This window comes from Aedes aegypti, chromosome 1 (assembly GCF_002204515.2).
Source record: "Aedes aegypti strain LVP_AGWG chromosome 1, AaegL5.0 Primary Assembly, whole genome shotgun sequence".
In the NCBI taxonomy this organism is placed as follows: domain Eukaryota; kingdom Metazoa; phylum Arthropoda; class Insecta; order Diptera; family Culicidae; genus Aedes; species Aedes aegypti.
Genome location: NC_035107.1, coordinates 30109846 through 30132285, shown reverse-complemented (window position 1 = coordinate 30132285; position 22440 = coordinate 30109846). Strand labels below are relative to the sequence as shown.

At 46.4% G+C, this 22440-nt stretch overlaps 1 protein-coding gene across 3 annotated transcripts in view; it reads right to left on the bottom strand.

Moving 5' to 3' along the window:
• Positions 1–22440, bottom strand: part of LOC110674827 (otoferlin-like) — a 485231-nt gene that overhangs the window by 20691 nt on the left and 442100 nt on the right. For all 3 annotated transcript variants that reach the window (XM_021839290.1, XM_021839291.1, XM_021839289.1), the window contains exons 11-13: positions 11124–11280; positions 10879–11065; positions 10447–10819 (exon numbers count right to left, since the gene is read on the bottom strand). In XM_021839290.1, the coding sequence (XP_021694982.1) occupies positions 10447–10819; positions 10879–11065; positions 11124–11280 (717 nt within the window). The remainder of the gene's footprint in view (positions 1–10446; positions 10820–10878; positions 11066–11123; positions 11281–22440) is intronic.

Below are 22440 nucleotides of genomic sequence, written 5' to 3'. Positions count from 1 at the left end.
GGAAGACGCTTCTTCCAAGAAACTCTGGAAGACGCTTCCTCCAGGAAGCTCTGGAAGACGCTTTCTCCAGGCAGCTCTGGAAGACGCTTCCTCCAGGCAGCTCTGGAAGACGCTTCCTCCAGGAAGCTCTGGAAGACGCTTCCTCCAGGAAGCTTTGGAAGACGCTTCCTCCAGGAAGCTCTGGAAGACGCTTCCTCCAGGCAGCTCTGGAAGACGCTTCCTCAAGGTAGCTCTGGAAGACGCTTCCTCCAGGAAGCTCTGGAAGACGCTTCCTTCAGGAAGTTCTGGAAGACGCTTCCTCCAGGAAGGTCAGGAAGACGCTTCCTCCAGGAAGGTCTGGAAGACGCTTCCTCCAGGCAGCTTTGGAAGACGCTTCCTCCAGGAAGCTCTGGAAGACGCTTCCTCCAGGCAGCTCTGGAAGACGCTTCCTCCAGGCAGCTCTGGAAGACGCTTCTTCCAAGAAACTCTGGAAGACGCTTCCTCCAGGAAGCTCTGGAAGACGCTTTCTCCAGGCAGCTCTGGAAGACGCTTCCTCCAGGCAGCTCTGGAAGACGCTTCTTCCAAGAAACTCTGGAAGACGCTTCCTTCAGGAAGTTCTGGAAGACGCTTCCTCCAGGAAGGTCAGGAAGACGCTTCCTCCAGGAAGGTCTGGAAGACGCTTCCTCCAGGCAGCTTTGGAAGACGCTTCCTCCAGGAAGCTCTGGAAGACGCTTCCTCCAGGAAGTTCTGGAAGACGCTTCCTCCAGGAAGCTCTGGAAGACGCTTCCTCCAGGAAGCTCTGGAAGACGCTTCTTCCAAGAAACTCTGGAAGACGCTTCCTCCAGGAAGCTCTGGAAGACGCTTTCTCCAGGCAGCTCTGGAAGACGCTTCCTCCAGGCAGCTCTGGAAGACGCTTCCTCCAGGAAGCTCTGGAAGACGCTTCCTCCAGGAAGCTTTGGAAGACGCTTCCTCCAGGAAGCTCTGGAAGACGCTTCCTCCAGGCAGCTCTGGAAGACGCTTCCTCAAGGTAGCTCTGGAAGACGCTTCCTCCAGGAAGCTCTGGAAGACGCTTCCTTCAGGAAGTTCTGGAAGACGCTTCCTCCAGGAAGGTCAGGAAGACGCTTCCTCCAGGAAGGTCTGGAAGACGCTTCCTCCAGGCAGCTTTGGAAGACGCTTCCTCCAGGAAGCTCTGGAAGACGCTTCCTCCAGGCAGCTCTGGAAGACGCTTCCTCCAGGCAGCTCTGGAAGACGCTTCTTCCAAGAAACTCTGGAAGACGCTTCCTCCAGGAAGCTCTGGAAGACGCTTTCTCCAGGCAGCTCTGGAAGACGCTTCCTCCAGGCAGCTCTGGAAGACGCTTCTTCCAAGAAACTCTGGAAGACGCTTCCTTCAGGAAGTTCTGGAAGACGCTTCCTCCAGGAAGGTCAGGAAGACGCTTCCTCCAGGAAGGTCTGGAAGACGCTTCCTCCAGGCAGCTTTGGAAGACGCTTCCTCCAGGAAGCTCTGGAAGACGCTTCCTCCAGGAAGTTCTGGAAGACGCTTCCTCCAGGAAGCTCTGGAAGACGCTTCCTCCAGGAAGCTCTGGAAGACGCTTCTTCCAAGAAACTCTGGAAGACGCTTCCTCCAGGAAGCTCTGGAAGACGCTTTCTCCAGGCAGCTCTGGAAGACGCTTCCTCCAGGCAGCTCTGGAAGACGCTTCCTCCAGGAAGCTCTGGAAGACGCTTCCTCCAGGAAGCTTTGGAAGACGCTTCCTCCAGGAAGCTCTGGAAGACGCTTCCTCCAGGCAGCTCTGGAAGACGCTTCCTCAAGGTAGCTCTGGAAGACGCTTCCTCCAGGAAGCTCTGGAAGACGCTTCCTTCAGGAAGTTCTGGAAGACGCTTCCTCCAGGAAGGTCAGGAAGACGCTTCCTCAAGGTAGCTCTGGAAGACGCTTCCTCCAGGAAGCTCTGGAAGACGCTTCCTTCAGGAAGTTCTGGAAGACGCTTCCTCCAGGAAGGTCAGGAAGACGCTTCCTCCAGGAAGGTCTGGAAGACGCTTCCTCCAGGCAGCTTTGGGAAGACGCTTCCTCCAGGAAGCTCTGGAAGACGCTTCCTCCAGGCAGCTCTGGAAGACGCTTCCTCAAGGTAGCTCTGGAAGACGCTTCCTCCAGGAAGCTCTGGAAGACGCTTCCTTCAGGAAGTTCTGGAAGACGCTTCCTCCAGGAAGGTCAGGAAGACGCTTCCTCCAGGAAGGTCTGGAAGACGCTTCCTCCAGGCAGCTTTGGAAGACGCTTCCTCCAGGAAGCTCTGGAAGACGCTTCCTCCAGGCAGCTCTGGAAGACGCTTCCTCCAGGCAGCTCTGGAAGACGCTTCTTCCAAGAAACTCTGGAAGACGCTTCCTCCAGGAAGCTCTGGAAGACGCTTTCTCCAGGCAGCTCTGGAAGACGCTTCCTCCAGGCAGCTCTGGAAGACGCTTCTTCCAAGAAACTCTGGAAGACGCTTCCTTCAGGAAGTTCTGGAAGACGCTTCCTCCAGGAAGGTCAGGAAGACGCTTCCTCCAGGAAGGTCTGGAAGACGCTTCCTCCAGGCAGCTTTGGAAGACGCTTCCTCCAGGAAGCTCTGGAAGACGCTTCCTCCAGGAAGTTCTGGAAGACGCTTCCTCCAGGAAGCTCTGGAAGACGCTTCCTCCAGGAAGCTCTGGAAGACGCTTCTTCCAAGAAACTCTGGAAGACGCTTCCTCCAGGAAGCTCTGGAAGACGCTTTCTCCAGGCAGCTCTGGAAGACGCTTCCTCCAGGCAGCTCTGGAAGACGCTTCTTCCAAGAAACTCTGGAAGACGCTTCCTCCAGGAAGCTCTGGAAGACGCTTTCTCCAGGCAGCTCTGGAAGACGCTTCCTCCAGGCAGCTCTGGAAGACGCTTCTTCCAAGAAACTCTGGAAGACGCTTCCTTCAGGAAGTTCTGGAAGACGCTTCCTCCAGGAAGGTCAGGAAGACGCTTCCTCCAGGAAGGTCTGGAAGACGCTTCCTCCAGGCAGCTTTGGAAGACGCTTCCTCCAGGAAGCTCTGGAAGACGCTTCCTCCAGGAAGTTCTGGAAGACGCTTCCTCCAGGAAGCTCTGGAAGACGCTTCCTCCAGGAAGCTCTGGAAGACGCTTCCTCCAGGAAGCTCTGGAAGACGCTTCCTCCAGGCAGCTCTGGAAGACGCTTCCTCCAGGCAGCTCTGGAAGACGCTTCTTCCAAGAAACTCTGGAAGACGCTTCCTCCAGGAAGCTCTGGAAGACGCTTTCTCCAGGCAGCTCTGGAAGACGCTTCCTCCAGGCAGCTCTGGAAGACGCTTCTTCCAAGAAACTCTGGAAGACGCTTCCTTCAGGAAGTTCTGGAAGACGCTTCCTCCAGGAAGGTCAGGAAGACGCTTCCTCCAGGAAGGTCTGGAAGACGCTTCCTCCAGGCAGCTTTGGAAGACGCTTCCTCCAGGAAGCTCTGGAAGACGCTTCCTCCAGGAAGTTCTGGAAGACGCTTCCTCCAGGAAGCTCTGGAAGACGCTTCCTCCAGGAAGCTCTGGAAGACGCTTCTTCCAAGAAACTCTGGAAGACGCTTCCTCCAGGAAGCTCTGGAAGACGCTTTCTCCAGGCAGCTCTGGAAGACGCTTCCTCCAGGCAGCTCTGGAAGACGCTTCCTCCAGGAAGCTCTGGAAGACGCTTCCTCCAGGAAGCTTTGGAAGACGCTTCCTCCAGGAAGCTCTGGAAGACGCTTCCTCCAGGCAGCTCTGGAAGACGCTTCCTCAAGGTAGCTCTGGAAGACGCTTCCTCCAGGAAGCTCTGGAAGACGCTTCCTTCAGGAAGTTCTGGAAGACGCTTCCTCCAGGAAGGTCAGGAAGACGCTTCCTCCAGGAAGGTCTGGAAGACGCTTCCTCCAGGCAGCTTTGGAAGACGCTTCCTCCAGGAAGCTCTGGAAGACGCTTCCTCCAGGCAGCTCTGGAAGACGCTTCCTCCAGGCAGCTCTGGAAGACGCTTCTTCCAAGAAACTCTGGAAGACGCTTCCTCCAGGAAGCTCTGGAAGACGCTTTCTCCAGGCAGCTCTGGAAGACGCTTCCTCCAGGCAGCTCTGGAAGACGCTTCTTCCAAGAAACTCTGGAAGACGCTTCCTTCAGGAAGTTCTGGAAGACGCTTCCTCCAGGAAGGTCAGGAAGACGCTTCCTCCAGGAAGGTCTGGAAGACGCTTCCTCCAGGCAGCTTTGGAAGACGCTTCCTCCAGGAAGCTCTGGAAGACGCTTCCTCCAGGAAGTTCTGGAAGACGCTTCCTCCAGGAAGCTCTGGAAGACGCTTCCTCCAGGAAGCTCTGGAAGACGCTTCTTCCAAGAAACTCTGGAAGACGCTTCCTCCAGGAAGCTCTGGAAGACGCTTTCTCCAGGCAGCTCTGGAAGACGCTTCCTCCAGGCAGCTCTGGAAGACGCTTCCTCCAGGAAGCTCTGGAAGACGCTTCCTCCAGGAAGCTTTGGAAGACGCTTCCTCCAGGAAGCTCTGGAAGACGCTTCCTCCAGGCAGCTCTGGAAGACGCTTCCTCAAGGTAGCTCTGGAAGACGCTTCCTCCAGGAAGCTCTGGAAGACGCTTCCTTCAGGAAGTTCTGGAAGACGCTTCCTCCAGGAAGGTCAGGAAGACGCTTCCTCAAGGTAGCTCTGGAAGACGCTTCCTCCAGGAAGCTCTGGAAGACGCTTCCTTCAGGAAGTTCTGGAAGACGCTTCCTCCAGGAAGGTCAGGAAGACGCTTCCTCCAGGAAGGTCTGGAAGACGCTTCCTCCAGGCAGCTTTGGAAGACGCTTCCTCCAGGAAGCTCTGGAAGACGCTTCCTCCAGGCAGCTCTGGAAGACGCTTCCTCAAGGTAGCTCTGGAAGACGCTTCCTCCAGGAAGCTCTGGAAGACGCTTCCTTCAGGAAGTTCTGGAAGACGCTTCCTCCAGGAAGGTCAGGAAGACGCTTCCTCCAGGAAGGTCTGGAAGACGCTTCCTCCAGGCAGCTTTGGAAGACGCTTCCTCCAGGAAGCTCTGGAAGACGCTTCCTCCAGGCAGCTCTGGAAGACGCTTCCTCCAGGCAGCTCTGGAAGACGCTTCTTCCAAGAAACTCTGGAAGACGCTTCCTCCAGGAAGCTCTGGAAGACGCTTTCTCCAGGCAGCTCTGGAAGACGCTTCCTCCAGGCAGCTCTGGAAGACGCTTCTTCCAAGAAACTCTGGAAGACGCTTCCTTCAGGAAGTTCTGGAAGACGCTTCCTCCAGGAAGGTCAGGAAGACGCTTCCTCCAGGAAGGTCTGGAAGACGCTTCCTCCAGGCAGCTTTGGAAGACGCTTCCTCCAGGAAGCTCTGGAAGACGCTTCCTCCAGGAAGTTCTGGAAGACGCTTCCTCCAGGAAGCTCTGGAAGACGCTTCCTCCAGGAAGCTCTGGAAGACGCTTCTTCCAAGAAACTCTGGAAGACGCTTCCTCCAGGAAGCTCTGGAAGACGCTTTCTCCAGGCAGCTCTGGAAGACGCTTCCTCCAGGCAGCTCTGGAAGACGCTTCCTCCAGGAAGCTCTGGAAGACGCTTCCTCCAGGAAGCTTTGGAAGACGCTTCCTCCAGGAAGCTCTGGAAGACGCTTCCTCCAGGCAGCTCTGGAAGACGCTTCCTCAAGGTAGCTCTGGAAGACGCTTCCTCCAGGAAGCTCTGGAAGACGCTTCCTTCAGGAAGTTCTGGAAGACGCTTCCTCCAGGAAGGTCAGGAAGACGCTTCCTCCAGGAAGGTCTGGAAGACGCTTCCTCCAGGCAGCTTTGGAAGACGCTTCCTCCAGGAAGCTCTGGAAGACGCTTCCTCCAGGAAGTTCTGGAAGACGCTTCCTCCAGGAAGCTCTGGAAGACGCTTCCTCCAGGAAGCTCTGGAAGACGCTTCCTCCAGGCAGCTCTGGAAGACGCTTCCTCCAGGCAGCTCTGGAAGACGCTTCCTCAAGGTAGCTCTGGAAGACGCTTCCTCCAGGAAGTTCTGGAAGACGCTTCCTCCAGGCAGCTCTGGAAGACGCTTCCTCCAGGCAGCTCTGGAAGACGCTTCTTCCAAGAAACTCTGGAAGACGCTTCCTCCAGGAAGCTCTGGAAGACGCTTTCTCCAGGCAGCTCTGGAAGACGCTTCCTCCAGGCAGCTCTGGAAGACGCTTCCTCCAGGAAGCTCTGGAAGACGCTTCCTCCAGGAAGCTTTGGAAGACGCTTCCTCCAGGCAGCTTTGGAAGACGCTTCCTCCAGGAAGCTCTGGAAGACGCTTCCTCCAGGAAGTTCTGGAAGACGCTTCCTCCAGGAAGCTCTGGAAGACGCTTCCTCCAGGAAGCTCTGGAAGACCCCGGGCTTCCTCCAGGAAGCTCTGGAAGACGCTTCCTCCAGGCAGCTCTGGAAGACGCTTCCTCAAGGTAGCTCTGGAAGACGCTTCCTCCAGGAAGCTCTGGAAGACGCTTCCTTCAGGAAATTCTGGAAGACGCTTCCTCCAGGAAGGTCAGGAAGACGCTTCCTCCAGGAAGGTCTGGAAGACGCTTCCTCCAGGCAGCTTTGGAAGACGCTTCCTCCAGGAAGTTCTGGAAGACGCTTCCTCCAGGAAGGTCTGGAAGACGCTTCCTCCAGGAAGGTCTGGAAGACGCTTCCTCCAGGAAGGTCTGGAAGACGCTTCTTTCAGGATATTCAGGACGACGCTTCCTTCATGAAGATCTAGAAGAAGCTTTCTCAAGGAAGCTCTGGAAGACGCCTCCTCCAGGAAGCTCAGTAAAAGGCTTCCTCTATGAAACTCAGGGAGACGCTTCCTCCAAGAAGCTTAGGAAGACGCTTTCTCCAGGAAGTTCTGAAAGACCTTCCTCCAGGAAACTCTGGAAGACGCTTCCTCCAGGAAGCTCTGGAAGACGCTTCCTGCAGGCAGCTCTGGAAGACGCTTCCTCCAGGAAGCTCTGGAAGACGCTTCCTCCAGGCAGCTCTGGAAGACGCTTCCTCCAGGAAGGTCTGGAAGACGCTTCCTCCAGGAAGGTCTGGAAGACGCTTCCTCCAGGCAGCTCTGGAAGACGCTTCCTCCAGGCAGCTCTGGAAGACGCTTCCTCCAGGCAGCTCTGGAAGACGCTTCCTCCAGGCAGCTCTGGAAGACGCTTCCTCCAGGCAGCTCTGGAAGACGCTTCCTCCAGGCAGCTCTGGAAGACGCTTCCTCCAGGAAGCTCTGGAAGACGCTTCCTCCAGGAAGTTCTGGAAGACGCTTCCTCCAGGAAGCTCTGGAAGACGCTTCCTCCAGGAAGCTCTGGAAGACGCTTCCTGCAGGCAGCTCTGGAAGACGCTTCCTCCAGGAAGCTCTGGGAAGACGCTTCCTCCAAGAAACTCTGGAAGACGCTTCCTCAGGAAGCTCTGGAAGACGCTTCCTCCAAGAAACTCTGGAAGACGCTTCCTCAGGAAGCTCTGGAAGACGCTTCCTGCAGGAAGCTCTGGAAGACGCTTCCTGCAGGCAGCTCTGGAAGACGCTTCCTCCAGGAAGCTCTGGAAGACGCTTCCTCCAGGCAGCTCTGGAAGACGCTTCCTCCAGGAAGGTCTGGAAGACGCTTCCTCCAGGAAGGTCTGGAAGACGCTTCCTCCAGGAAGGTCTGGAAGACGCTTCCTCCAGGCAGCTCTGGAAGACGCTTCCTCCAGGCAGCTCTGGAAGACGCTTCCTCCAGGCAGCTCTGGAAGACGCTTCCTCCAGGCAGCTCTGGAAGACGCTTCCTCAAGGTAGCTCTGGAAGACGCTTCCTCCAGGAAGCTCTGGAAGACGCTTCCTCCAGGAAGTTCTGGAAGACGCTTCCTCCAGGAAGCTCTGGAAGACGCTTCCTCCAGGAAGGTCTGGAAGACGCTTCCTCCAGGAAGCTCTGGAAGACGCTTCCTCCAGGCAGCTCTGGAAGACGCTTCCTCCAGGCAGCTCTGGAAGACGCTTCCTCCAGGCAGCTCTGGAAGACGCTTCCTCCAGGCAGCTCTGGAAGACGCTTCCTCCAGGCAGCTCTGGAAGACGCTTCCTCCAGGCAGCTCTGGAAGACGCTTCCTCCAGGAAGCTCTGGAAGACGCTTCCTCCAGGAAGTTCTGGAAGACGCTTCCTCCAGGAAGTTCTGGAAGACGCTTCCTCCAGGAAGGTCTGGAAGACGCTTCCTCCAGGAAGGTCTGAAAGACGCTTCCTCCAGGAAAGTCTGGAAGACGCTTCCTCCAGGAAGGTCTGGAAGACGCTTCCTCCAGGAAGGTCTGGAAGACGCTTCTTTCAGGATATTCAGGACGACGCTTCCTTCATGAAGATCTAGAAGAAGCTTTCTCAAGGAAGCTCTGGAAGACGCCTCCTCCAGGAAGCTCAGTAAAAGGCTTCCTCTATGAAACTCAGGGAGACGCTTCCTCCAAGAAGCTTAGGAAGACGCTTTCTCCAGGAAGTTCTGAAACACCTTCCTCCAGGAAACTCTGGAAGACGCTTCCTCCAGAAAGTTCTGGAAGACGCTTCCTCAAGGTAGCTCTGGAAAACGCTTCCTCCAGGAAGCTCTGGAAGACGCTTCCTCCAGAAAGCTCTGGAAGACGCTTCCTCCAGGAAGCTCTGGTAGACGCTTTTTCCAGGAAGCTCTTGTAGATGCTTCCTCCAAGAAGCTCTTGTAGACGCTTCCTTCAGGAAGGTCTTGAAGACGCTTCCTCCAGGCAGCTCTGGAAGACGCTTCCTCCAGGCAGCTCTGGAAGACGCTTCCTCAAGGTAGCTCTGGAAGACGCTTCCTCCAGGAAGCTCTGGAAGACGCTTCCTTCAGGAAGTTCTGGAAGACGCTTCCTCCAGGAAGCTCTGGAAGACGCTTCCTCCAGGAAGGTCTGGAAGACGCTTCCTCCAGGCAGCTCTGGAAGACGCTTCCTCCAGGCAGCTCTGGAAGACGCTTCCTCCAGGAAGCTCTGGAAGACGCTTCCTCCAGGAAGTTCTGGAAGACGCTTCCTCCAGGAAGCTCTGGAAGACGCTTCCTCCAGGAAGCTCTGGAAGACGCTTCCTGCAGGCAGCTCTGGAAGACGCTTCCTCCAGGCAGCTCTGGAAGACGCTTCCTCCAGGCAGCTCTGGAAGACGCTTCCTCCAGGAAGCTCTGGAAGACGCTTCCTCCAAGAAACTCTGGAAGACGCTTCCTCCAGGAAGCTCTGGAAGACGCTTCCTCCAGGAAGCTCTGGAAGACGCTTCCTGCAGGCAGCTCTGGAAGACGCTTCCTGCAGGCAGCTCTGGAAGACGCTTCCTCCAGGAAGCTCTGGAAGACGCTTCCTCCAGGCAGCTCTGGAAGACGCTTCCTCCAGGAAGGTCTGGAAGACGCTTCCTCCAGGAAGGTCTGGAAGACGCTTCCTCCAGGCAGCTCTGGAAGACGCTTCCTCCAGGCAGCTCTGGAAGACGCTTCCTCCAGGCAGCTCTGGAAGACGCTTCCTCCAGGCAGCTCTGGAAGACGCTTCCTCAAGGTAGCTCTGGAAGACGCTTCCTCCAGGAAGCTCTGAAAGACGCTTCCTTCAGGAAGTTCTGGAAGACGCTTCCTCCAGGAAGCTCTGGAAGACGCTTCCTCCAGGAAGCTCTGGAAGACGCTTCCTCCAGGCAGCTCTGGAAGACGCTTCCTCCAGGCAGCTCTGGAAGACGCTTCCTCAAGGTAGCTCTGGAAGACGCTTCCTCCAGGAAGTTCTGGAAGACGCTTCCTCCAGAAAGGTCTGGAAGACGCTTCCTCCAGGCAGCTCTGGAAGACGCTTCCTCCAGGCAGCTCTGGAAGACGCTTCCTCCAGGCAGCTCTGGAAGACGCTTCCTCCAGGCAGCTCTGGAAGACGCTTCCTCAAGGTAGCTCTGGAAGACGCTTCCTCCAGGAAGCTCTGGAAGACGCTTCCTTCAGGAAGTTCTGGAAGACGCTTCCTCCAGGAAGCTCTGGAAGACGCTTCCTCCAGGAAGGTCTGGAAGACGCTTCCTCCAGGCAGCTCTGGAAGACGCTTCCTCCAGGCAGCTCTGGAAGACGCTTCCTCAAGGTAGCTCTGGAAGACGCTTCCTCCAGGAAGTTCTGGAAGACGCTTCCTCCAGGAAGGTCTGGAAGACGCTTCCTCCAGGAAGCTCTGGAAGACGCTTCCTCCAGGAAGCTCTACAAGACGCTTCCTCCAGGAAGCTCTACAAGACGCTTGCTTCAGGAAGCTCTGGCAGACGCTTGATCTAGGGAGCTCTGGAAAATGCAGCCTCCAGGAAGCTCAGGAAATAAACAGGAAGATGCCAGAAAGCTGAGGAAGGCACTTAATCCAGGAAGCCCCGTATTAGTCTCTCCAGAAAGCCCCGTAGGAGACTTTCTCCAGGAAGCCCCGTAGGAGATTTCCTCCAGGAAGCTCCGTAGGAGTCTTCCTCCAGGAAGCCCCGTAGGAGTCTTCCTCCAGGAAGCCCCGTAGGAGACTTCCTCCAGGAAGCCCCGTATTGCTGAAAATCCATGGAAAAACTGATCTTCCTAATCTACAGCGTTCAACCCTCCAAACTCACCATTCTTATCCGTAAACAGCTCCACATTGTCGGTGATCTCGGTCCGGATGGCGATCAGCAACCGCGCCCGGTAGCTCACCCCCTCGCCCAGCCCGGTGTTCAGATTCGAGTGCTGATCCAGCAGGTTGTAGTCCCTCGTCGAACCGTACAAATGCACAAACGAAGGCCCATACGTCGGCAGGAAGCCCTTCTCCCCGTCGTTGGAGATCTGCTTCAGATCGATGTAGTGCGTACCGATGATCGACGGCTTCATGGGGTCCGCATCCCGTAGCTGTACCTTGATCCGTTGGCAAAGGGGCGGGAACATCTCCGTGAACACCAGCTGCTCGTTCCACACCGGACTGTAGGAGGCCTTCTTGACGGTGGACTTGCCCTATGAGTAGATTGAGGTTAGAAGATTTAGGGTTCTGTGCATAGGCAGATCTAACTCACGGTCAATCCAGCGAAGGACACCTGGACGTATGGGTTGACCAAGTCCTTAGCCTCTCCGGTGAATGCCCGCTTGACGTTCGCCATCAGCGAGGAGTTCATCCGCGGAAGGCCATCGGCTCGGTAGATCTTCACGATGAACTTGGCCCGTTGCCGTTCGATGGGAACTCCGTCCGGAAGCAGGAGATTTCTACGGATGAGAAGAATAAGGTCGTTGAACTCTGGTTAATGGTTAATAGACAACTCACGCCTCGATGTCGTCCGGGTCCTTCTCGGACTTGGGAGGAACTTTGACCGTGTCGCCCTTGCCGATGATGCCGACGTCACATTTGAGGTACCCCTTCGGACCGGAAACGAAGTCCTCGGGATCGGTCAGCAGCGCCCACTTGTGGTAGAACTGGTGGTCTGATTAACGAGGCCGCAAATGCAACGAGAATCACGGAATTAGTCAAATCATTCATCGTATCACCACGGGGCAACTCATAAAATTAAGCCATGCAAGCAATAAGCGGAAATAACATCAATGTTGGACAAAACGACCAGCGGAGAACAAAAGTGCTAATGAGGGTAATTACAGTTTAAACTTCTTCCGGCTATTATGGGGGTTGCAAAGCATAAACATCATCCAAGAGTGCCATGCAGCGTGCAAGCTAAGCGGTGCGGTGGTTGATTGTGTAACCGTTGACAACGGCAAAGCAAGCTCTGGGTCTGCGAATGACATCAGGGTCACTATGACAGGCGGATATATAAATGAATGTCGTTAGTTTTATCTCTCATTTTACTTGCACACAGCCCGTGGAAGTCCATCAGCACAGCGTGCTGAGGATATAGTTGTTGTACTTGTGTATTCGAAAACGGACGGAAGCCGCCTGCTCCTCCAACCAGGAAGCAATAAAAAGCGATACGCCCTTCAACGCTTCCTGTCTCCTCAACCACCCTCTGAACTAGGGGCACCAGCAGACAAAACAATTATTGTCGTCCGTTTCATCCATCCATGGCATGCTCTTCTGCAGTGCTGGCGGTCAACCATCTCTGAAACGTATCCAATGGAGCGTGTGCCGGACACAAACGCAACAAGTTCAAAAGCAAGTCGGAAGAGAGCACAGCAGTAGGCAGTGCTTTACAAGTTCACAGCTACTCTTGCGTTTCCTATCCTTCATCCACCCAGTAGCAGCGCCTTACAGTGGGCAACGTGCGTAGCAGAGGAAAATGGATGGAAAAACTTACGGGGAACAGATGGCGTTGTGCTGTAGCTCCCATTTGGTCTTCTCCCTTTCAGCACAGGAATGGGAACAAACAGTGGAACTTGTAAAATTAAAGTTATTAAACTTCCGATTGCTGTGGTTTTGGGGATAATTGGTTGTAGGGTTCCTAGTACCGACCTTTTTTGACGAGTACCGGTTCTACGGTACTGTCACTCTCAGTACCGGTAGTACCGGTAAAATACCGGTTCTGGAAGATTAAAAAAAGCATACAGTATTGGAAAAAAAATCAACTGTTTTCTAATTCGTCAATAAATACAAGTTTGCTTAAGCTTATTCTTAATTTTTATGAATTATTACCCTAAAAAATAAAGTCTTATATTAGGATTCATTCAAATATTACGTAACGCAAAATTTTCCAATTTTAGACCCCCTCCTTCCCCCACGTAACAGCTATTGTATGGAAATTTTTAAATTTTTGTATGGACCGTAACACTATGTAAGACCCCCTCCCTCCCCTGTTGCGTTACGTAATATTTGAATGAACTCTTATGAGTTAACCGTTCTTACTTTGCAACTCAGGGAAGATTCAAATACGACGTCCACTGGTTTCGGGAATCGGGATTTCCAGGTCCCCTATTGCCACTCTGTCACGCTTTTTCCAATACCTAATACATACACTGTAATACTTTTGTAGACTCCCCCTCCCCCAAATGATGGACGTAATTTTTGAATGACCCCTCATGAAATACTAAAAAAATATGTTGAAATTTTAGTTTTGTCTGACGTGATGAACCACATTCATTCAAATCTGTCCTTTAACCGTCCATAGTCCTAATTTCTTAAGTTGCAGAAGTATTAGGTAATACTGTATGTGGTGCACAAAAGCATTCAAAATGAATAATTTTTTGATTTTTTTCATTAATAAAGTAGGATTTGAAAATTCAAAGCGTGTTTAAATTCATTTTTTAACTGCCATACGTGTCCATCCGGATGTTGCTCGAATTGTTGCCCAGGCATCGTGAAATGTCAACACATATTTCGCTTAGAAGACAATTGTAATACACGAATTAATCCGAAAGTTGCCATAATTGAAGCACTCTTAAATGCTTCAATTTCCTAAAATCTTTCTTTATATTTGTGCCTAGTTGTCTAGAAGGCTTGATATTTACCATCAGCAGCTTTATTTGTATTCAAAAATCAATAAATCGTTAATCCTGTTGGTAAGAATAGAATCTTCTGAATAATTTCCGGCAAATAACATCACCCTCCATTTTTTTTAAATATTACAAAACATGTTTTTAATGGAAACAAGATGCAAACAATAAGCGAACTTCTAGCGTTACGGAGATAAACCATACTTAGTGATTCAAAGATGATAATTAGGATAAGCAATTTATATATATAACGTTCGATGGTCGACCTGACAAATTTGCCATAAGTTTGGTTTACGTACCATTTATTGTGAAGGAATTTATTGAATCAAATGATTATTAGATTTTTCATCAGTACCGAAAATACCGGTACTCAATGCTTTCCAGTACCGGTATTCCGGTACCAAAAAATAGTCGGTAGTACCGGTACTTTCGGTACCGGTACTCCCGGTACCAAAACCCTAATTGGTTGCATTCAAAATTTCTTGCATTCAAAAATGTATGACGATGTTCTGAAACTAGGAAAGCTGTTATCCAATTGATTAAATAATTTTCCAGCACTTCAATGAACACTTCTTATACGTTTCGATCGTTTCGATATTTAAATATTATCCGTGGCACAATGTCAGCTATGCCATTTCCGTTGGTATGGTAATTTGCGCAAACTTTGTGAGTAAGCAACTTATAAACGGGTGCGTCCAAGCGAACATTTATTGCTTGGTTCCACGTTGCGGTTCAATGACAAAAAGCGGGGCCATGGTTTTTCGGCCAATCTAATATGGATGATACGTATATGAAGTGTTGGTTCTAAATCATGTGTTTGATGCGTCCTGAAGGATGCGTTCTGCAGAGCTTCCTAAAAGAAGTATCTTCAAGAACTTCCTGAAGGAAGCGTCCTCCAGGGGGTTCCAAAAGACGGTGAAAAGGTTTGTTTAGAAATTCTAAGAATTTTCAATCACCACTTCTTCTACTTGGCGTTAAGTGAACGGAAAATTTCCAGTAGAAACTGGAGAAACTTTCTATAGACCTTAAGGTAGAGCACTAGAAAAGCTTCAGGCAGAGCTGCTGGAATCGTGTACATATTTGAATTGCAGACGAACTTTCACGCTCATTCGTGGAGACCCATAAATTGTACAGTCAATTTCCCCTTACTCGATATCAAGTTAGAGAACCATAGTGAAAACTTTGTTTTCATGGCTACCTCGATGATCCCTTGAATCGCATTTGAACTCGACACCTCCCTAACTTAATGGTCCCTTCAATATCAAGTTAAGCAGAGTTGACTGGATCAATAAATTAAACTTATGAATGAATTGTGAATTGATTACAGCATGGAAAGGTGGTCGAAATGTGTATGAATGTCCATAGCTGTAGCATCACATATTTGCATTGGTGTACGATCAGAAGGCCACTAGGATGATTGATATTTTCAAAACAGTGTCTCTACAAGCATGCTTCGATTGTTTAGTCCCAAGTAACCACTTGCCCGCTAATTTGCCTTTTATGCCTTATAGGGCTATGATGCGGCTGATATAGGGCATGCCAGCTGTATCGCAGTACTTTGGCACGCAGGGGGAATGATAGGCTATTTGGTTACATGGAACTTCCAAAGAAAATTTCTAAGGAAATCCCGAAGTAAATTTCAAAGCTCCAAAAGAAATTCCAAATGAAATTCCAAAGGAGGAAGAAGGACATAAAATTACGAAAATAATTCCAAATATAAATATAATAAAAATAAAGCTCCAAAAGAAATTCCAAATGAAATTCCGAAGAAGGAAAAAGAAAATAAAACTCCGAAAATAATTCCACAGAAAACTCTTAAAGAAAACTCCGGAAGACACTCCAAAAGAAAGTCCGAAGGAAACTCCAAAGGAAATTCCGTAGAAAATTTCTAAGGACTTCCCGAAGGAAAATCCAAAGCAAATTTCGAAGGAAATTTCCAAGAAAATTTTCTAGAAATTCCAAAGAAAATTTCTAAGGAAATCCCGAAGTAAATTTCAAAGCTCCAAAAGTAATTCCAAAGGAAAATTCGGAGGAAATTCTGAAGTCAATTGCAAAGCTCAAAAAGAAATTTCGGATACAATTTCGAAGGAAGCTCCGAAGGTAATTCTGAAGGAAACTCCCGAAGAAATTCGGAAGGAAATTCCAAAGCAAACTCCAAAGCAAATTTCTAAAAAACTCCGAACAATATTTCGAATAAAATTCCAATAAAAAATTCCAAAGGAAATATCAAAGAAAATTATGAAGGAAATCCCATAGGAAATTCCAGAGTAAATTCCAAAGTTTATTCCAAAATAAATTCTGAAGGACATCACAAAAATTATCCAACGGAAACTCTGAAGCAAATGTCAAATAAAATTCCGACGAAAATCACGTAGAAAATTCAGAAGAAATTCGAATGAAAAATTTCAAAGGAAACTCCTTATGAAATTCCTAAGCAAATTCCGAAGAGAATTCTTAAGTGAATCCGAAAAAAATCCAACGGAAATTCCGACGAAATTTGCGTAGAAAATTTCAAAGGACATTTGGAACAAAATATTGAAAAATTTCGAAGCAAATTCCGATTGAAATTCCAAAGAAAATTTGGAAAAAAATTCAATGGAAAAATCAAAAGGAAATTCCGTTCCCGAAGGAACTTCTTTAAGCAACATTCCAAAGGAACTTACACAAGAAATTTACGAAGAAAGGTTCACAGCTCCAAAAGAAATTCCAAAGGAAATTTCGAAAAAAAAATCCGCAGAAAAAAAAGAAGTCCCAAAAAAGAAGTCAAAGAAAATTACTAATGAAACTTTGAACTTAATTTCAGCGTAAATTGCGAAAGAAGCTCCAAAAGAAATTCCGTAGAAAATTCCGAAAATAATTCCGAAGAATATTAAAAAAAATCGAAGGAAACTCCAAAAGAAATTTCATAGAAAATTACGAGGGAAATTCCGAAAGATACTGCAAAGGGAAGTCCGAACTCTAAAGGAAATTCAGAAAGAAATTCCAAGGTAATTCCGTAGAATACTTCTAAAGAATTTCCAAAGGAAAATCAAAAGCAAATTCCGAGAGAAATTTTCAAGAAAATTCTGTTGAAATTTCGAAGGAAATCCCGAAGTAAATTTCAAAATCTCCAAAAGGTATTCCGAAGAAAGCTCCAAAGGTAATTTCAAAGGAAATTTTGAAGGGAATTCTGAAGCTCAAATAGAAATTCCAAAGGAAACTCCCGCAGAACTTCGTAAGGAAAGTCCAAAGAAAATTCTGAAAGAAATTCCCAAGCGAATTAAGAAGAAAACTCCAAAAGAACTTCTAAGGAAATCTAGAAACAAAATCCAATGAAAAATTCCGAAGAAAACTCCGTAGAAAATTACAATTTCGAAGAAAATTCCGTAGAATATTTCAATAAGAAATTCCAAAGTAAACTACGAAAAAAAATTCCAACGAAAATTCCGAAGATAATTTCAAAGGAAATTCTGAAGAAAATTCCAAAACAAAATCCGTAGAAAGTTCCAACGAAAAAAAAACATAGGAAATTTCCCGAGGGAACTTCCTGAAGCAACATTTCAAAGGAAATTCCACAAGAAAAAACTACGAAGAAAATTTCACAGGAAACTATCTTCCGGAGGAAGTTCCTGACGGAACTACGAACCTAATAGGGGGACGAACTTTTCCGATGAACATCTGTAGGTGGAGGATTTCAGAAGGAACTTCCGAAGCTGTGAGATTTTGGTAAAGTAATCAATTAAATGTGGTAATAATAAAAAGAAGTAGAAACATAATATCAGTTGTCAAACAATATCACCATAAAATCCAGTGTGAACGGGTTTCGTGATACAGTTGTATCTTAGGATGTATCACTAGACTGATGCAAATTTTGAAGTTTTTGCTCCCCTATGTTTAAACGATGTCAGTTATGGTGGGAATGATCCTCCCAAAATTTGAAGTGATTTGGAAGAAATTTGGTTGTGCACACGCTATTTGAAGTTTATATGGAAATTACTATGGAAAAGGCAAATCTTTTGTGTTCAGTCCTCTAACTGCTCGTCATAATAATCTGTGGAAAAGTGAACACACTCATCTCATGTGAAAACTTCCCAGCTACAACTTTGCCGAAGACCACATATTGATGGGACGTAAGGATAATTTGTTATTATTGATAACAAAGTCTGTATCATGCTGAGATGATCATTCAATTACTTTCAGAGCAACACTGCATTTTTGCTGTAGAACATAGTAGCCTGGATTACTTTGATCTATTCTTCCCGCCAGGAACACCACTGTTGCCTGCCGAACAGTTGGTGAAGCATGCTACATGCAAACCAACTTTATGATGATGAATAACAATTTATCCTGACGTCCAACCAAAAAGTGGTCTTCGGCAAAGTTGTAGCTGAGAAAATTTCACATTAGAAGAATTTGTTCACTTTTCCATAAAATTTTATGACGAAGAGATAGAGTGATGAACACAAAAGATTGGTGTTTTCCATAGTAATCTCCATATAAACTTCAAATGGTGTGTGCACAGTCAAATTTCTTCCGAATCACTTCAAACTTTGGGAGGATGCTATTTATCATAATTAAAATCGTTTAAGCATAGGGGAGCTAAAATTTCAAAATTTGCATCACTCTAATGTATCACATTGCTTATATCATGATACAACTCCGTAGTCTGAACAAGGCATTAGACGAAGGTTTCCATGGTGATGACAGCGTCACGGCCAACTTGAACGAATTCGGTGAGATTGTTCTGATAATGGCTGTCGCTTTGATAAACTAAATACGTGCCAATAAACCGATCCAATTGCCTGCATAGTATTGCAATTTTGAAGATGGAACGGCAGTCTGCTCAACATGCAAGAGCAAACCACTGGCAGACTGCGCAGAGTGCAAGAGCACAGAGCGGGAAAACGTTAAGAACGTGAGAGAAGTGCTGATGCACAGCCCCCCCGACGAAGTCGCATCTAGTGGAATCCGGGGGGATCCAGGCTACCGCCGAAAGTGAGGACTAGGTTTCAGTGGATAGGCACGCAAGTGAATCCCACACAGTGCCAATAATTAACAGGCCAGGTTTTTGAAACTTTTTTGATACCCCACTGTAATAAAAAAAACACACACACACACACACACACACACTTGAAATTTGTGGACGCGTGTACCATGTGTGTACCATCCCTTACCAGAATTGATGAAAAAAATCAAAATGATTGCTGTAGGATGACTCTTTCATTTGATTAACAATTATTTGTAATACAAAAATACACTACAGTGAAACCTCCTTAAGTCGATGTTCCGTGATTCGATATTGACACATTAATCCAAATTTATGGGTTCCATCGATAATGTCATGAAATAGCTTTTAAAAAAATGCTGCTCCATAATTAGATATTTCCATGACAACCACCCTATTCTGGTAGGTTACTTTTTCGGCTGCATGACTTTTTTTTTAACATGTTGCCAAAATCTAGGGGGCACTGTATAGTGAAATCTCCATTAGTCGATATTCTGTAACTAATGGGGCAGCCCCCTATCCGGCATCAATGAGACCCCCTTCTATAATTGCCTCAGGGTCCGCATATGCGCTTGATTAATCGCGACCTATTGCGACCAAGAAAACACCTGAACACCAGTTTAGCTACACTTAAACCCACTTTTTTTGCTTTCTTGCACACAGGTACCTTTTGGCTTCCCACTTCATTACTGGCTATCTCCTGGCTTCTTCCTTCTTCTGGTGTCGTTGCCCGTTCCCCGTTTCGCAACCTCACCTCCGTCCTTCCCTCGTCACCGCTAACTCGCTCCAGCGTACTTCGAGGCGGTAGACCACTCAGGTCAACGGGTCTACTACTCGCACTCCGGCCTACGATCTACGGCAAGGCAACGGCCAAGGTCACTCCAAGGTCACTAAGGGTAACACCAAGGGTCCTGCGGGCATTTTGGATACACAAAAGGAGTGTTTTTTGGTAATGGGGACGATTGGGAGGGGGGGGGGGGTGTGGATCTTGTCAAGGGTCTGTTACCTGGATGTTTCCACTAAACTAGATTCTTAAAAATAATGAGCGTAATCTGGGCACTTCTATCGGATATTAGGGATTTCTTGCGAGATTGCTTCAGGCTTCAAATCTCTCAAATTAGTTATTGGAGATGCTCCATAAAATCCGGCTATTCCGCTTAACTCTCTGGCTAGTAAACTGCTAAATCCTAAGGCTTCCTGTGATTTTATAGCGGTACACTTAGCATTTCTACTGGTACTTAGAGTTTTTTTTTTTTTGAAAAATCTTGAGTATTCTGAATAGGTTTCCAGCGAAATTTTGCGATTGCTTGCGGTACTCTGGGAAATGCTAATAGTCTTTTGAGACTTGTCAACCTGAAAGCAAAGTCCGTCACGACTCCACATTCTCCTTCACAACTCCACATCTTCTTCGGCTCTCTTAGATGCCCAATTCGATTATCCTAAACTAATTTTTGAGACTTTTCATCGAAGACTTGAGAATTGAGCATTGGCGTAGCTAGGATTTTTTTCTGGAGGGGGCCTAGGGGGGGCCTAGCAAAAACTTGTTTTACAGAAGTAATGTCGGTCGCAATAATCACGATTTTCACAAATTTCGTAGTTTTTATAGATTTGTATCGATTTCATTTATATCTTATTTTGTCTCATTTCGCGGCATATCAGTCATATTTGTAATTTTCAATTATGGCTACGAAAAAGATTCATTCTTGTTGTATCCAGTCAAAAATCTATAACGAATACTAGCAAAAAGCTCAAAGGATTATCTTTTGTGTTTCTTCTTTGATTTTTTCAGGTATTCAATCATGTGCTTTGAAAATTTTCCTCTGAGAATTCCTACGGGAATTCGTTCATGAATTATGTTCGTACTTTTCAGTGCTTTTTTAAAGAACACCTTTATTAGTTTTCATTGTTCGTCCTGGGATTCCCCAAGAGAATCATTCTCAGACTTTTGGAATCTCATCAGAAAATGTCTCGAAGAATCTCTATCGAACTGCTTAAAAAATCGTTTGAAGAATTCCGCTTGAGAATGCATTACAAATTATTTTAATAATTTCTCCTGGAAGGTCTTCTAGGTACACATTACATATAAATTACATTTGTTAGTTTAAAGTATCCTCCTGTGTTCATTAATAACTTGTTTAGGATTTCTCCAAAATATAGAACAAAAAATATAGGATTCTCACCAAAAATGACTTCACAATCACCAAGCAAGGATTCATTCCACGATTTCTTCAGAGAGTTTGCCTACAGTTTTTCCAACTTTACTTTTGAATTTCTTTCTAAGGTATCTCTATAGAATTGTTTGAAAAAATGTAGCTAAATTATCCAGACATCCTGCAAAAATATTAATTGACTCTCCCTGGTGTTACTTAAAGGATTGCTAGCAATATTCCACAAAAAATTCATGAGCAATTTAAAAGAATTCAATTGGGAAATGTTATTCATAATTGCTCGGAGAAGCTCTCCGCAATTTATCTGTTTTTTCACAGATAGTATTTTTTTTATTTATCTAAAATCAAGGTGCAACATCTCGCATTCCTTTAAAAGTCTCCCGAAATATTTTTTTTTTCAAAAATGCCTAACTAAGCTATACTTCCAAAAACTCTTACGTGAAAACAATAAAAAATTCCCGAGTAATTTGTTCAGAGATTTCTTAGAGAATTATATTATTGTTCCTCGTAGATTCTTTTAAAAAAATGACCAAAGATTCATATAAGCATTTTCCAGAGCTATTTGCCTTATAACCGCACTAACGATTCTTTTGGGATATAAATAGAATAAATTTTTCACCAGATTCACAAAGCACTTGCAATTCATTCTTGAACTTTTCAAAAAAAGAATCTACAGAAGTTCCATCAAGTATTCTTTCAGGTTCTAGAAATAACTCATTTGTTTTTGCGAGTTTAAATCTCAGGACTCTTCCATAAAAAAAACATACAAATTTAAACACTCTGCATTTTTTGGTTCAAAAACTTGTCCTGGAATAACTTAATATTTTTTAGGGATTGCTATATAAATTTCTCTATGAATCACTCCATATCAGATTTCTAAAGAAACGAAAGGTTTTAAATAACTTTGTTGGTAAGTTTTTGAATAATTGCAGTTTAAATATAAATTTTAGAATTTCTGAAACATGTTAACAGAAAAGCTTCTTGTATGATTTACTACAAAACATCGTGTTCTTTTTCGACGTCTTTTATAATAGAAAATGATCCGTGTTAAAACGAATGGAATTTTTACTGAAAGCATTTGTAACTAGAATCTTATATAATATTTAGTATGAACTCTGAAGATTCATGATACTATCGTGAATATATTGATGTAGAACCCATTTTTTCATACATCTAAAATTCCAAACAAACTTTTCTGAAGGTTGTTATATCGACTATTTTGTAGTACTGTAGAAGTTTAACGTGAAAATGTAAGATTCTCATTTAAATCTTAGTGGAAACTTTTGTATTATTTTGTAAATTTGTTGATCAATTCCTGGCCGATTTCCAGGAATCAGAAACCATACGCATAATAATTCTGTAATTTTTCAAAACTTGTATAATTTACCTCTTTTAGATTCTTTAAAACATTGCTTTTTGGAATACGGAAAGATTTTTGTACGAGGTTTCTCAAAGCGTTATGCGAAGGAAGGAAGAACAACAAAATGTTGAAGCAAGTCGAACAATACTTAGATGGGCAATGGTACAATGTAAGATAATTATAATATTTTCTCTACATGTTAATTACAGGATAGTAAAAATTTCTCAAATGAATTAACAAATAAGTCAAATTTCTCAAGGTCCATCAGAATCTTCTTTAGAAATTATCCTTAAAAGCTATCCTTCCTTGATTTCTGGTTTTCTATAATTCTGCCAGAAAGCCTCTAGAAATTCCGCTTTCGTATCGCACACAAATTAAACCGAAGAACCAATTTCTAAAGAAGTGTTTTGAGGAAAACCAATAAAAATTCTTTCTGAATATCTTAATAATGTTTCCTCTTCCCAGTTATTCCCCCGACACCTCTACCGCTATGCTAATTTCAGAAGCAAAATTTTCCTGGGGGTTTTCAACAAATTTCCTCTAAAAATTCGAGGGCAAGAGACATTTTAAAAACATTTTTTCCAATTCTTGAATTATCCGGGGACCTGAACCAAAATTTCTAAAAAAGAAACATAGAAGACTTTTTGACGCAATTTGTGAAATATTTTGGAAATATTTCTTAAGGACTTTTGAT